This window comes from Nomascus leucogenys, chromosome 5, assembly GCF_006542625.1.
Source record: "Nomascus leucogenys isolate Asia chromosome 5, Asia_NLE_v1, whole genome shotgun sequence".
Lineage (NCBI taxonomy): Eukaryota > Metazoa > Chordata > Mammalia > Primates > Hylobatidae > Nomascus > Nomascus leucogenys.
The window spans coordinates 21,662,643-21,679,223 of NC_044385.1; the positions used below are offsets into that span (position 1 = coordinate 21,662,643).

The 16,581-nt window shown below is 39.4% G+C and overlaps 1 protein-coding gene across 2 annotated transcripts in view; it reads left to right on the forward strand.

The window, feature by feature from the left end:
• Positions 1–16,581, forward strand: part of LIN9 (lin-9 DREAM MuvB core complex component) — a 90,469-nt gene that overhangs the window by 48,019 nt on the left and 25,869 nt on the right. For both annotated transcript variants that reach the window (XM_003275103.4, XM_030812795.1), the window contains one exon: positions 10,293–10,373. In XM_003275103.4, the coding sequence (XP_003275151.2) occupies positions 10,293–10,373 (81 nt within the window). The remainder of the gene's footprint in view (positions 1–10,292; positions 10,374–16,581) is intronic.

The following is a 16,581-nucleotide window of genomic DNA, read 5'->3' on the forward strand; positions in this document are numbered from 1 at the left end:
GGTGTCATATCTAAAGTGTTGTCACAAAACCAAAGTCATCTAGATTTTTTTTCCTGTGTTACTTTCTAGGAGTTTTACAGTTTTGGATTTTACATCCATGTTTGTGATTCCCTTTGTGAAAGGTGTAAGGTTTTTGTCTAGATTCATTTTTTGTTTGTTTGTTTGTGGATGTCCAGTTGTTGCAGCACCATTTGTTGAAGACTGACTTTTCTCCACTGTTGCCCATTTGTTGGGCAACTGCCTTTGCCCATTTGTTGAAGATAATTGACTATGTGGATTTATTTCTGGGCTCTCTATTCTGTTCCATTGATCTATTTTATTTTATTCTTTGCCACTACCACACTGTCTTGATTACTGTAGGTTTATAGTATGTTTTGAAGTTGACTAGTGTCAGTCCTTCAACTTTGTTCTTCTACTTCAGTATTGTGTTGGCTATAGTAGATCTTTTGCCTTTCAATATAGACTCTAGAATCATTTTGTCAATATCCATAAAACGACTTGCTGGGATTTTGACTTATATTACATTGAATTTATAGATCAAGTTGAGAAGAACTGGTATCTTGGCAGTGTTGTGTCTTCTTATCCATGAACATGAAATATCTCTTATTTATTTAGTTCTTTGATTTCTTTCATCAGAGTTTTGCTCACATAGGTCTTGTACATATTTGTTGGATTTATACTTAAGTATTCCATTTTGGGGGTTGTTAAGGTAAATGATACTGTGTTTTTAATCTCACATCATAATTGTTTATTGTTTGACAAAGCAATTGACTTTTGTATGTTAACTTTGTATCCTGCAACTTTGCTGTAGTCACTTACTAGTTCCAGGGATTTTTTTTTTGTCAATTCTTTCAGATTGTCTACGTAGACGGTCATGTCACCTGCTTAAAACAGATAGTTGTTTTTTTTCCTTCCCAATTCTACCTTTTATTTCTCTTTCTTGTCTTATTGCATTAGCTAGGACTTCCAGTATGATGTTGAAAAGAGTGATAAGAGAGGACATCGTTGCCTTGTTCCTGATCTTGGTGGGAAAACTTCTAGTTTCTCACCATTAAGTATGATATTAGACATGGGGTTTTTTGTAGAATTTTTTTTTTTATCAGGCTGGGGACATTGTCTATTCCTAGTTTACTGAGAGTTTTTATCATGAATGAGTGTTGAATTTTGTCAAATACTTTGCCTCTATCAATCTGATCATATTTTTCTTCTTTAGCCTATTGATGTGATGGATTATATTAATTAATTTTCAAACATTGAATCGGCCTTGCATACTTCAGGTAAATCTCACTTGGGGCTGGGCGTGGTGGCTCACGCCTGTAATCCCAGCACTTTGGGGGCTGAGGCAGGTGGATCACGAGGTCAGGAGATAGAGACCATCCTGGCTAACATGGTGAAACCCCGTCTCTACTAAAAATACAAAAAAATTAGCCAGGCGTGGTGGTGGGCACCTGTGGTCCCAGTTACTCGGAAGGCCGAGACAGGAGACTGGCGTGAACCCGGGAGGCGGAGCTTGCAGTGAGCAGAGTTCACGCCACTGCACTCCAGCCTGGGTGACAGAGCAAGACTCTGTCTCAAAAAAAAAAAAAAACACTCACTTGGCCGTGATCTTAAATCCTTTTATACATCATTGGATTCAATTTGCTAATATTTTATTGAGGATTTTTGCATCTGTGTTTGTGAGAGATACTGATCTATAGTTTTTTTCTTTTCATGTTTGGACAGGGGATCTGTGTTGCCCAGGCTGGGCGCAGACTCCTGGGTTCAAGTGATCCTCCCACTTCAGCCTCCCAGTAGCTAGGACTATGAGTACATTCCATTGTGCCTGGCTTATAGTTTTCTTTCACAGTGTCTTTGTCAGATTTTGGTATTAAGGTAATGCTAACCTTGGAGAATGAGTTAGGAAGTATTTCCTCTGCTTCTATCCTCTAAAACATAACAGAGGTTGGGTATAATTTCTTCCTCAAATGTTTAGTAGAATTCCTTAGTGAACCCATCTGGGCCTGATGCTATCTGTTTTGGAAGGTTAATTATTGAATCAATTTATTTAATAGATATAAGCCTATTCAGAGCCTTCCATTTTTTTCTTGTGTGAGTTTTAGAAATTTCAAGGAGTTTATCTTTTTAAAGTCCATAGGATCTGTAGTGATGCCCCTTTTTCATTTCTGAAATTAATAATTTGTGTCCTCTCTCTTTTTTCTTAGCCTAGCTAGAGGCTTATCGGTATCATTGATCTTTTTAAAGAACCAGCTTTTGGTTTTGTTGATTTTTTTCTATTAATTTCCTGTTTCCAATTTTATTGATTTCTGCTCTAGTTTATATTATTCTGCTTACTTTGTATTTAATTTGCAATTTTTTTTTTTAATTTCCTAAGGTGGAAGCTTAAATTACTGATTTTAGGTCTTCTTTACTAATATATGCATTCGATACTACAAGTTTCCCACTAAGCACTGCTTTGGCTGCATCACACAAATTTTGACAAGTTGTCTTTTTATTTTTATCTAGTTCAGAATATTTTTTCATTTCTTCTTTTAGATTGCTTTTTTGACTCATTTATTATTTAGACATATCTTCAGATTTTATAGCTTTCTTTGTTATTGATTTCTAGTAGAAGTTCATTGTGGTGTAAGAGCATACATTGTATGATTTCTATTCGTTTAATTTTGTTAAGGTATGTTTTGTGGCCCAGAATGAGATCTTCATGAATTTTCCGTACGACCTTGAGTAGAAAGTATATTCTGCGGTTGTTGGATGAAGTAGTCTATAGATACCAATTATATCCAGTTAATTGATAGTATTGTTGAGTTTATGTCCTTGCTGATTTTCTGCCCATTGGATCTGTTCGTTTCTGATAGAGGGGTATCAAAATCTCCAACTATAATGGTGGATTGATCTATTTGTCAATAGTTAATCATTTTGCCTCATGTTTTGATGTTCTGTTATTAAGCACATAAATATTAAGTATTGTTGGCCGGGTGCGGTGGCTCACCCCTGTAATCCCAGCCCTTTGGGAAGCTTAGGCGGGCAGATCACTTGAGGTCAGGAGTTCGAGACCAGCCTGGCCAACGTGGTGAAACCCCATCTCTACTAAAAATACAAAATTAGCCAGGTGTGGTGGCAGACACCTGTAATCCCAGCTACTCGGGAGGCTAAGACAGGAGAATTGCTTGAACCCAGGAGGCGTGAGCTGACTGACGTTGCACCACTGCACTCCAGCCTGGGTGACAGAGCAAGATTTCGTCTCAAAAAAAAAAAAAATTATTATGTCTTCTTGGAACATTGACCCCTTTCTCATTATGTAATGCCTTTTTTTTTTTTTTTTTTTTTTTTTGGTGCTCTGTCACCCTTGGCTGGAGTGCAGTGGCGTGATCTGGGCTCACTGCAAGCTCCGCCTCCCAGGTTCACGCCATTCTCCTGCCTCAGTCTCCCGAGTAGCTGGGACTACAGGCACCCGCCACCACGCCCAGCTAATTTTTTTGTATTTTTATTAGAGACGGGGTTTCACCATGTTAGCCAAGATGGTCTTTATCTCCTGACCTTGTGATCCACCCGCCTCGGCCTCCCAAAGTGCTGGGATTACAGGTGTGAGCCACCGCACCCAGCCATAATGTCCCTTTTTATTCCTGACACCTTTTCTTGCTCTGGAGTCAGCTTTGTCTGAAAGCGATATAACTGCTCCTGCTTTCTTTTGATTAGTGCTAGCATGGCATATTCTTATATTCTTTATCCATTTACTTTTTTTTTTTTTTTTTTTTTTTTTGAGACAAAGTCTTGCTTTGTCGCCCAGGCAGCCTCTGCCTCCTGGGTTCAAATGATTCTCATGCCTCAGCCTCCCGAGTAGCTAGGATTACATGTGTGCTCCACCACATCTGGCTAATATTTGTATTTTTAGTAGAGACAGGTTTTCACCATGTTGGCCAGGCTGGTCTGGAACTCCTGATCACAAGAAATCTGCCTGCCTCAGCCTCCCAAAGTGCTGGAATTATAAGTGTCAGCCACCGAGACTAGCTATGTTTTTGGTTTTTTTTTTTAGAGAACAGGGTCTCCCTCTGTAGCCTAGGCTGGAGTGCGGTGGCTCACTACAGCCTCAACCTCCTGGGCTTAAGCAATCCTCCCACCTCAGCCTCCCAAGTAGCTGGGACTACAGGCACAAGACACCACGCCTGCTAATTTTTGTATTTTTTGTATAGACATGGGGTGTCAGTGTACCCCAGGCTGGTCTTAAACTCCTTGGCTCAAGCAATGGGATCCACTTCGGCCTCCCAAAGTACTGAGATTATAGGCGTGAGCCACCACACCTGGCCTTCATCCATTTACTTTTAATCTATCTGTGTCTTTATGTTTAAAGTAGATTTCAAAGTGATTATTGATATAGTTGGATTATCATATAGTAATAAATATCATATTTATTACTATGTTCTATTTGTTGCTCATATTCTTTATTTCTGTTTTTATATTCCACTCTTTTTTTGCGTTTTATGGTTTACGTAATTCTATTTTTCTCTGCTTTCTTAGTATATAGATTATACTTTTTTTCTTTTAGCTTTCTTTAATGGTTGCCCTAGAATTTACATTATATACTTTTACAACTAATCCATATCCACTTTCAAATAACACTGTACAGCTTCATGAGTAGTACCAGTACCTGATAATAACAAAATAATCCTAATTCATCCCTCCTTTCCTTTGTATCATTGCTGTCATTATTTTATTTATACCTAAGCATGCATAAGCATATATACACATAATCATATAGAATCAAATATGCTGTTGCTGTTATTTTGAACAAACTGTTATCTGTTGGAACAATTAGGAATAAGGAAAATAAAAGTTTGTATTTTACCTTCAACATATTCTTTCTTTGATACACTTCCTTTATTTATATCTGAGTTTCTGACATGTATCATTTTCTTTTTCTTTAAAGAACATCATTTAACATTTCTGGCTGGGTGTGGTGGCTCACGCCTGTGATCCTAGCACTTTGGGAGGCTGAGGTGGGTAGATCACTGAGGTCAGGAGTTCGAGACCAGCCTGGCCAACATGGTGAAACCCCGTCTCTACTAAAAATACAAAAATTAGCCGGGCGTGGTGGTGCTTATAGTCCCAGCTACTTGGGAGGCTGAGGCACGAGAATCACTTTGACCTGGGAGGTGGAGGTTGTAGGGAGCCAAAATCTCTCCGTTGCACTCCAGCCTGGGCAACAGAGCAAAATTCTATCTCAAAAAAAAAAAAAGAAAAAAATCATTTCTTACAAGGCAGTCCTACTGGTGACAGATTTTCTCAAGTTTTTTTCTCTGAGAAAGTATTTTTCTTTCACTTAAAAAAAATTTTATTTTATTGGCCGGGCACAGTGGCTCATGCCTGTAATCTCAGTACTTTGGGAGGCCAGGCGGGCGGATCACAAGGTCAGGAGATCCAGACCATCTTGGCTAACATGGTGAAACCTCGTCTCTACTAAAAATACAAAAAATTAGCCAGGCGTGGTGGCGGGCGCCTGTAGTCCCAGCTACTCGGGAGGCTGAGGCAGGAGACTGGCATGAACCTGGGAGGCGGAGCTTGCAGTGAGCCACGATCACACCACTGCACTCCAGCCTGGGTGACAGAGCGAGACTCTGTCTCAAAAAAAAAAAAATTATTTATTTGTTATTGTAGAAATAAGCTCTAGCTGTGTTTCTCAGGCTGCTCCACAACTCCTGGGCTTAAGCAGTCCTCCCTCTTGGCCTTCCAAAGTGCTGAGATTACAGGCGTGAGCTATGATGCCCAGTCCTGTTTTACTTTTGAACGATAATTTCATAGGGTGCAGAGGTTTAGATTGCCAGATTTTTTTTTCTCAACACAGGATATTTCACTCCAGTCTCCTCTTGCTTGCCTGGTTTCTAAGAAGTCAGATGAAATTCTTATCTTTGCTCCTCTATCGGTGAAGTGTTTTCTTTCAGGATTTTTTTTTCCTGTTTTTTAGTATGTAGAGATGGAGTTTTGTCATGTTGCCCAGGCTGGTCTCGAACTGCTAGGGTCAAGCAGTCTGCCCGCCTCAGCCTCCCAAAGTGCTGGGATTAGAGGTGTGAGCCACCATAGCCGGACCAGAATTTTTCTTTATCTTGGATTTTCTGTAGTTTGAATATGATATGTGTAAATCTAGAGATTTTTGTGGTGTTTTTTCTGCTTGGTATTCTCTGAGATTCTTAGATCTTTGGTTTGGTATTTGACATTAAATTGGGGAAATTCTCATTCGTTATATTTCAGATAGTTCTTCCTTTTTTTCTCTCTTTGCTCTCCTTCTTGTATTTCCATTAATGCATAAGTTATACCTTTTGTAGTTATCCCACAATCCTTGGACATTCTGTGCTGATTTTTTCAGTCTTTGTTCTCTTTGTTTTTTAGTTTTGGAAGTTCCTATTAATATATCCTCTTCTGAGATAACTGTTGTGGCAGCAAAAAAAAAGGAAAATAAATAATATATCCTCAAGCTTTAGAAATTTTCATCTCTCTGCTTGCATTGCCCATCTGTTCTTGCATGCTATTTTATCCATTAGAGGCCTTAGCTTATTACTCATAGTTCTTTCAAATTTCAACATCCCTGCCATATCTAAGGCTGGTTTTTATGCTTGCTTTGTCTCTTCAAACTACGTTTTTTGCCTCCTGGCATACCTTGTACTTTTTTCTTAATTGCCAAACATGATGTACTATGTAAAAGGAACTGTGTCAGCCTGAGCCTCTGGACTGTGAACTTCACAAATGCACCTCAGTTTTTCCTCCTCTTAGGTGGTACAGGGTGGCTAGAGTGGGCTGGGGTTGGATTTTTCTCTTCCCCCAGGTCAGTTAGCCTCTGATAAAACCCTAGCATGTTAGCTTCTGGTTAAATAGTTTTTCCTGAGGGCAGGCCTTGCTAAGAACAGAATGCTCTATCTTAATTCAAAATTGTTAGTTTTCCTTCCCCTTGCAGGAAGCAAGAGGGGGTATTTCTGCAGTATTCACTAAGAACCAGATTAAGCCCCTGGAAGTAAAACTCACCAAGTATGCTTTTCAAAAAACCCTCCTAACTGGGTCCCGTAGAGTAAATGCTTAATTTAAGGTCAGACTTTCCCACACCTACCACATAAATTACAGTTCATTTTTTCCTACCCCAGCACTGGTTCCTAGAGGTTTTTGCTCATGGGTTTCTGCTCCAGTAATTGTGATTCTACATATTTGCCTTTCATTCTTTCCAATTTTGTGGACAGTTTGCCTTGGCCCTCAATTTTCTTAGAGATCTAAGAAGTGTTGTTGATTTTTTTTTTTTTTTTTTTTTTTTGAGATGGAGGCTTGGTCTGTCACCTGGGCAAGAGTGTAGTGGCACGATCTCAGCTCACTGCAAGCTCCACCTCCCGGGTTCATGCCATTCTTCTGCCTCAGCCTCCCGAGTAGCTGGGACTACAGGCGCCCGCCACTACGCCCAGCTATTTGTTGTATTTTTAGTAGAGACGGGGTTTCACCGTGTTAGCCAGGATGGTCTTGATCTCCTGACCTCGTGATCCACCCGTCTCGGCCTCCCAAAGTGCTAGGATTACAGGCGTGAGCCACCGCGCCCGGCCAAGTGTCATTGATTTTTTTAAGTATGTTCAGCTTTTTACCTGGTGTTAGGATGGAGTAGCACCTTCCAAGCTTCTTATATCCCAGACTGTAAACTGAAAGTCTGTGTATTTGATTTTAGTTCTTAATTTAAAATTTATAATCTATATGTGAAGCCTAGTTAAAATACTACTTCCACTATTATTTTAAGATATTTAAGAGGTAAAAATAAAAGTTATTTTATGTCCTTACCTTTTATAGTATGTGAGGTTTTATAAAACTCTCAGTTTTGCTCTTAAGTGAAGTTGATATTTTGATTTTTTTGCTGTTCCAAATGTATTTTTTCTTATGACAAAATAAACATTAAAAATGTTTCGCCGCCAGGCACAGCGGCTCACACCTGCAATCCCAGCACTTTGGGTGGCCAAGCTGGGAGGATTGGAAGTCTAGGAGTTGAAGACAAGCCTGGGCAACATAGACAAGGATGAGTCTAGGAGTTGAAGACAAGCCTGGGCAACATAGTGAGACCCCATCTGTACAAAAAATACAAAAATTAGCCAGGTGTAGTGGTACGTCCCTGTAGTCCCAACTGCTTGGGAGTCTGAGGTGGGAAGATCACTTGAGCCCAGGAGGTTGAGGCTGCATTGAGCCATGATCATGCTACTGCACTCAGCCTGGGTAGCTATAAGCTACCACACCCGGCCTTACTCTTTCTTTCTTTTTTTTCTGTTTTGAAACAGAATCTTACTCTGTTGCCCAGGCTGGAGTGCAGTGGCGTGATCTCAGCTCATTGCAGACTCCGCTTCCTGGGTTCATGTGATTCTCTACAGGCACCTGCCATCACGCTGGCTAAATTTTGTATTTTTAGTAGAGATGGGGTTTCACCATGTTGGCCAGGTTGGTCTCAAACTCCTGACCTCAGGTGATCCACCCGCGCCTCCCAAAGTGCTGGGATTATAGGCGTGAGCTACCACACCTGGCCTAGATTTCTTTTTTTTAAGAAACAACTACGATATCATTATTACATCTATAAAAATTTAAATGTCAATATCAAATATCCAGTTGGTATTCAGATCTTTAAGTTGTTTTTTAAATGTTGAGTGCCTTTTTTCTCCATGCAACTTATTGAAGAAACTGGATTACTTATCCATACAGTCTCCCACAGTCTTGATTTTTTGACTAAATCCTTGTGGGATTATTTAACCTGTTCTTTGTATCTTGTGTAAATTGAAAATTATTTCTAGAGGTTTGAGTGGATTTAGGTTTTTTGGTTGGCTGATTATTTGTTATTATGTGACTACTTTTACAGGTGGTTTTGTGTTCTTTTGATAGGAGGCCCTTTATTTATTTATTTATTTATTTATTTATTTATTTATTTATTTATTATGAGATGGGTTCTTGCTCTGTTGCCCAGGCTGGAGTGCAGTGGCATGATTTCGGCCCACTGCATCGTCCACCTACCTGGCTCAAGAAGTTCTCCCACCTCAGCCTCCTGAGTAACTGGGACTACAGATGCAAGCCACCAAACCCAGCTAATTTTATTTATTTTTGGTGGAGATGAGATCTCAAACTCCTGGACTCATGATCCCAGCTACTTGGGAAGCTGAGGCTGGTCACAAACTCTTGGGCTCAAGTGATCTTCCCGCCTTGGCCTCCCGAAGTACTGGGATTACAGGTGTGAGCCACTGCATCGCTGACCTAATTATTTTTTAATGTTAGCTGCCATCGATTATCAATGCTTAGATCCATTCATTCAATAAGATTTCAGAATTGCTCTCACTCTGTCATTTCTTCTTCCTAAGTATCATTGTAAACTCATGGATTTTAACATTTGGCTTTAGTTCATTACAGTTATTGTTCTTACTGGTCTACAAATTGCCCTATTTTGGACCAGTGAAAGCTTCTTCAGATTGACTCCTTCGTCCTTTTGACATGTCCTAGTTACAATGGATTTTTAAAATAATATTTGCTTGTCAGTTTAATCAGATATATAAAATACAGTGCTATGAGGCTAAGTGTGGTGACTCATGTCTGTAATCCCAGCACTTTGGGAGGCCAAGGTGGGCAGATCACTTGAGGTCAGGGGTTCAAGACCAGCCTGGCCAGCATGGTGAAACCCCGTCTCTACTAAAAATACAAAAATGGCTGGGTGCCCTGGCTCACGCCTGTAATCCCAGCACTTTGGGAGGCCAAGGTGAGTGGATCATCTGAGGTCAGGAGTTCAAGACCAGCCTGGCCAACATGGCAAAACCCCATCTCTACTAAAGATACAAAAATTAGTCGGGCATGGTGGCAGATGCCTATAATCCCAGCCACTCGGGAGGCTGAGGCAGGAGAATTGCTTGAGCCTGGGAGGCGGAGGTTGCAGTGAGCCAAGATCACGCCATTACACTGCAGCCTGGGCAGTAGAGCAAGACTCCGTCTCCAAAAAACAAAAAAAAAATTACAAAAATTAGCCAGGCGTGGTTGCGTGCACCTGTAATCCCTGCTACTCGGGAGGCTGAGTCGAGAATTGCTTGAACTGGGAGGCAGAGGTTGCAGCGAGCCAAGACTGTGTCACTGCACTCCAGCCTGGGTGACAGAGTGAGACTCTGTCTCAGAAAAAAAAAAACAATGCTATGCTATATATATATGTTGAAACACTAAAATCTATTGCTGAAATATCTTACTAAAAAATTGGAAATTTAATGTCTAACCAATATACCTAAATGCCTGTTTATTCTAAAATATTTCTTCTTTGTGTGTAGACCAGATTATCAAAAATTCTCATGATTAAAAAGGAACATATCAAGAAATTAAGGGAAATGAACACAGAAGCAGAAAAATTGGTAAGAATTTGTTTCTCTTTTTTTTTCTTCATTTGTTTGTCTAATTTTAAAATGGTGAGACCATCATCTATATCTAATGATTTAAAAATATCTATGGGAGGAAACCTTCAGATAAATATTATTTTTAAATCCTCATTTGCATGAGGTCCACACCTGTAGTCCACCTTCTTGGGAGGCTGAAGCAAAAGGATTGCTTGAGTCTAGAGTCAGAGACTGCAGTGAGCTATAGATTCTACCACTACAGTCTAGCCTGGGTGATAGTGGGACCCTATCTCAGTAAATGAATGAATACAAGAATACATACATACATACATACATACATACATACATACATACATACAAAAGTAAATCTTCATTGCTGTCACTATCTCTTGTTACACAGAACATATGCTAAGTAAACTGGAAATGCATTGCCCCAGACCTCATTATGCTATTGGCTGTACAGTTGAATAGGATTAATGGGTATATTAGGTTCTTTCAACAGTTTGCATGAGTCTAGAATTGCTCAGACAGATACCTGTGACCAAGGAAGTTGTAATGGCAGGTTATAAAAAATGTTTCAGAATAAGTAAGTCAGGAAATATCTATGTTGTCATCTTTGGGTTATCTTGACAACGTTTATATCCTAATTTATTAATCTAATGAGTTCAAAAAATGAGAGCCAATTTTATTCATAAGATAATTACCAGAAGTCTTTTTTTTGTTTCTGAGACGGAGTTTTGCTCATCACCCAGGCTGGAGTGCAATGGTGCAATCTTGGCTCACTGCAACCTCCGCCTCCCAGGTTCAAGCGATTCGCCTGCCTCAGCCTCCCAAGTAGCTAGGATTACAGGCGCACACCACCACGACCAGCTAATTTTTTGTATGTTTAGTAGAGACGGGGTTTCGCCATGTTGGCCAGGCTGATCTGGAACTCCTGACCTCAGGTGATCCACCCACCTCAGGATTACAAGTGTGAGCCACGGCACCCGGCCAGCCACAGCACCCGGCCCAGAGTTTTTTAAAAAGCTGTTTATGTAGACACTGTTCACTAAGAAAGTCTTTGAATTGTAATGAAATTCACATCTTGCTTAAGGATATGTAGGATGGCAAATAGGTTTTATCTCGTACTATCTCCAGTTTATTGAAAATGACTGTATAGAAGTCTGAAAGGGAGGGCTCAGTGACTGTGCTCGGGGGCAAAGTGCTGTGACTGATGATCAGTGTCTGTCATAAGTGCAGGAATGGGAGTAGTAGCACTGGGAATCTCTGGAATGAAAAGTTGTAAGCATATAGGTGTGGATACAGTTAGGTATCTACAGCTGCAAAAGTAGATACCTAAGTGAATAAAGAACAATCCTCTTTTAGGATTGTAGAATTTTTTTTATCTGAAAATTACTGAATTTTTAAGACCAAAAATGTCAGGTGATTTCAGTGTAACATCATACTGCTCTCTTTAGCAGTACAGGTGTTAAAACTTGGGTTTATTTCCCAGTTTAACTCATTTAAGCATAATATGAAATTAGTATTATCAGATACACAAGCCATCCGAAAATGAAAAGGATTAGCTATAGCATATTGCCATTACATATCTTAAACATAGAAATGTATGTGCGTGCTTCTTCCCTACTGGACTCTAATTCTTAGTTTCCATCAGTTCTACTTCTGCCCTTTATATTCTATGCCTTTTCAGTGCTCCTCCACCCCCACTTATGTTTTTCTCTGGTCACTTTATCATCTCTTCTATCTTCATGTATAAATGAATTATTTCCCTTTAATATCACTAGTTAGGACTGTTTTATTCTAAGTTCCATGCTTTAAAGCACTGGGCTTGCCTTTGCCCAGTTAATCTTACCTGCTTTCAAATAGAGACCTATTTCGGGTTGTTTTGCAAACCAAGGAGATGCAGCCTTCAGTGTAAAATGAATTTGTATTCCCAGAGACCGTTTTGATGTTGGCTTGGCTTCTTAGCATATGAGAACTCTGTAGAAGTAATCTAGTTGGCTTGATATGTTTATTTGTTTTATTTATGTAAAAATAGCTTCCCTATAAAAATTCAAATATTATGAAATGATTTAATGAGTCAAACTGTAGTTCTTTATAATGCCTTCTCCATAAATAGTATTAAGTTAGCATATGTTATAAATATGTTTATTTATATGTTTACCATATGGATTTCTTTTTCTGTGTGTATACTAAAAATTATTTTCATACAAAATGGAATTAAATTATGATATATTGGCTTATCTTTTAAAATGATTGTATTGTACCATAATTTAAACAACTTACTGTTAACAGATATTTGAGTTATTTCCATCATTTTATTAATATAGTGCTAATATTTTTGTGCATTTGTTTGTGTCTATCTGTAGGATAAATTTTAGAAAGTAAAATGAAAGATTTAATGAAACAGTTTAAAGATGGTAGGCTGAACATATTTTTTCATATCCTTTATAATTGCACATAGAATATGAAGTACAAAAAGAAGTAAACAGAAAAAATGAAGCAGTCTGCTTAACAATGTCTGTGAGATTTTGAAATTTTTTCTGGCATGTTTTTAGATGAAACAGAAACCTTGGCTACAAGAGGCCCTAGATCCAGAGCTGGCAAATATGATGAAGTGCAGAAATGAGATTAGTATTTTAAAAGGCAATTAATTCAAGGTCTTTCTCCTTGTTCCCCTTCTTCATCTCAGTGACAGAACTCAAACGTGGCATTTACTCAAGTTAAAAGGAGAGAAAGAAGCACTTCTCTAAAGAATTTGAATGTACTATTTGGGGAAAGTTAAGGTTTTTTTCTGCTTTTGGTAAGAGTAGACTAGGTAATTTGGATTAACCTTCCTGCTGTGAATAACTGTTTCCTCTGGAATAAAATATTAAAATAACCTGCTTGAAGAACACTGGAGCATTAATAAGGCATTAAGGAGGCTGGGCGCAGTGGCTCATACCTGTAATCCCAGCACTTTGGGAGGCCGAGGCAAGTGGATCACTTGAGGTCACGAGTTCAAGACAAGCCTGGCCAACCAACATGGCAAAACCCTGTCTCTACCAAAAATAAAAAAATTAGCTGGGTGTGATAGCATACACCTGTAATCCCAGCTACTTGGTAGGCTGAGGCAGGAGAGTCGCTTGAACCCACAAAGAGACGTTGCAGTGAGCCAAGATCGTGCCACTGTACTCTAGCCTGGGCAACAGAGCGAGACTCTGTCTCGAAAAAAAAAAAAAAAGAAAAAGAAAGAAAGAAAATAAACAACAACAAGGCATTAAGGAATTATAGGATCTGAGAAAAGAAGGAAAGAAGTAAGGGGGAACCTGATGTTCAGGGTTGCTTTTTCCTTGGGGGCTTCTGCAAGTTCCAGAAAAGGTAGCCGAGAAGCTAAGTGGCATTCTTGAAAGGCTTAAATGGGTTGGAGGCCAAAATTAGAGTCCAGAGACCCACCAGGGGTTGGGGGAAGTTGGCAAACTTTAAGTCCTCTTTGGAGGACTATAGCATATTTATAGGCCTCAAATTATTTCTATAAATTTTTATATATAGTATCTAAAATTCAATTTAAATTCAAGACACAATAGGAGACACAATAACCCTAAGCCAAAAAGAAAATCAACTGTAGACAGTAGGCAGACTCCAGACAATGGAGTTTTTAGAAATATATTTTAAATGTTTAATTTGTTAAAAGAGATGAGACAAAATTGAGAATTTTAGAAGAGAACTGGAAACAACAATAAAAAAGACCAAATGAAAACTATAAACTCTAGCAGTCAAAATTAAGAACTCGGTGGATACAACCACAGCAGATTAGAAACAGCTAAAGAGAGAGCTAGTAATTTAAAATAGATCAGAAGAAAATATCCCGAATGAAACATGAAGATAAAAATGAGTGGAAAATATAGAAGAGACGATAAATAGGGAATACAGTGAGGAAGGTCTAATGTGTAATGGAACAGCAGAAGGAGAAAGAAAGAATGGGACAAAAGCAGTATTTTAAAAGATAATGACTAAAGGCATTCCAAAACCATCAAAAAGCAACAAGCCACAGATAAATGCCTATCAACCCCAACAAGGTAAGTAAAATGATAGTGACTTTTAGACACATTATCTTCTTTTTTTTTTTTTTTTTTTTGACAGTCTTGCTCTGTCGCCCAGGCTGGAGTGCAGTGGCGCAATCTCGGCTCACTGCAGGCTCCGCCTCCCAGATTCACGCCATTCTCCTGCCTTAGCCTCCCAAGTAGCTGGGACTACTGGCGCCTGCCACCACGCCTGGCTGATTTTTTATATATTTTTTTTTAGTAGAGACGGGGTTTCACCAGGTGCCAGGATGGTCTCGATCTCCTGACCTCGTGAGATCAGGAGACCTCGTGGATGCCTCGGCCTCCCAAAGTGCTGGGATTACAGGCGTGAGCCACTGCGCCCGACCTAAACACATTATCTTAAAACTGCTGAAACTAAACTCAAAGTGAAAAAATGTTAGAGTACCCAGGGCAGGATGGGAGTGAGGAGTATGTACAAACGAGCAGCCAACAGTTTGTCTGAGAGCTACCATCTCCACAGAAACAATAGAAGACAGAAGATAATGGAATGACATCTTCACAGGGCTGAAACAAAATAACTACCAACCTAGATTTCCATAACCAGTGAAAATGCCTTCAAGGATAAACTTAATACAAGGACAGTTGTAGACAAATTTATGGACTTTCTTACCAGAATACCTACATTAAAGGAAATACTAAAGTTTTTGTTTAAGCAGAAGAAAAAACTTGAAATTTGTAAAAGAAACATGAAGATTCAGGGAATGAAGAAACAACAAAAAGGGTAAATATGTGGATTAATTTAAGTGACACATTAAGTAATTTTTGTGGCACTTAAAGTATAGAGAGAATTAAAATACACTATATTGTCTGTTGGTCAGGGTAGGGGTGTATATACATATAGGCCTGGATAAATTAAAGATGGATGACATTTTAATCTCTAAGGAACCTATTAAAATAATAGTAAAAGGTGAATATTTATCAAGCTAATTAGGGGGAAGTAGGTGGGAAATGGAACAATAAAAATGTTTAATTGGGACTGGGTATAATGGCTCATGCCATTGGATTGCTTGAGGCCAGGAGTTTGAGACTAGCCTGGCCAACATAGCCAAACCCCGTTTCTACTAAAAATACAAAAATTAGCCAGACGTGGTGGCACACGCCTATAATCCCAGCTACGCAGGAGGCTGAGGCAGGAGAATCACTTGAACCCAGGAAGCAGAGGTTGCAGTGAGAGCCAAGACCACACCACTGCACTCCAGCCTGGGCAATAGAGCAAGACTGAGTCTCAAAAAAAAAAAAAAATTGTTTTTTAGAAAAATTAGCCAGGCATGGTATAGTTCCAGCTACTCAGGAGACTGATGGGGGAGGATTGCTTGAGCTCAGAAGTTTGAGGCTGTGGTGAGCTAGGATGGTACCACTGAACTCCAGTCTGGGTGACAGTGAGATCCTATTTCTTGGGGGAAAAAAAAAAAAATGACGAGTATGTGACTGGCAGAACTAAGAAACTTTGACAAAACACTGTATTGGTGAGGATGTGGACAAGTAGGCATTCTTACACATAAATTAGTACATCTTTTATGAAGGGTGTACAGGGTCTCAGAAAATGATACCCCAAAATGAAGGCCTCAGAAGCAGCTCTCTCTGACCTTTTTCTGCCCACCTATCTTTGATCTCTCATTTTCTTCTGAGGCTAACCATAGAAACCAGAATCCCTCTTCCCCAGAGCAGGTCATAGAAACCAGAACTCCTTTTCCCAGAAGCCAGCCTTATATAAAACCTGAGAATATTACTCCAGCTTGCCCGTCACCTTTCTGTGTAAAAATTGGTCATAAAGAAATGATTTGACCTACTTTGACTATAGGTCATAAGACCTCCATTCCAGACAGGATTCTGCCTCATACCCGTAGAAAGGATTGCTGCAGAGACAGGCCAAGAGAAATCTAGACAGGCCTTACTGGATTTCCCTACTTTGTCTGTTAGCATTAGATCATACCCTGTTTGTCCAATCATATTTCTTTTTTGTTTTTTCTCTTTTTTTTTTTGGAAACAAGCGTCTTACTCTGTTGCCTAGGCTGGAGTGCAGTGGTGCAACCTTGGCTCACTGCAACCTCCGCCTCCTGGGCTCAAGCAATTCTTATGCCTCAGCCTCCTGTGTCCAATCATATTTCTATACCACTGTCCATATGCTTTGTGAACCTAAG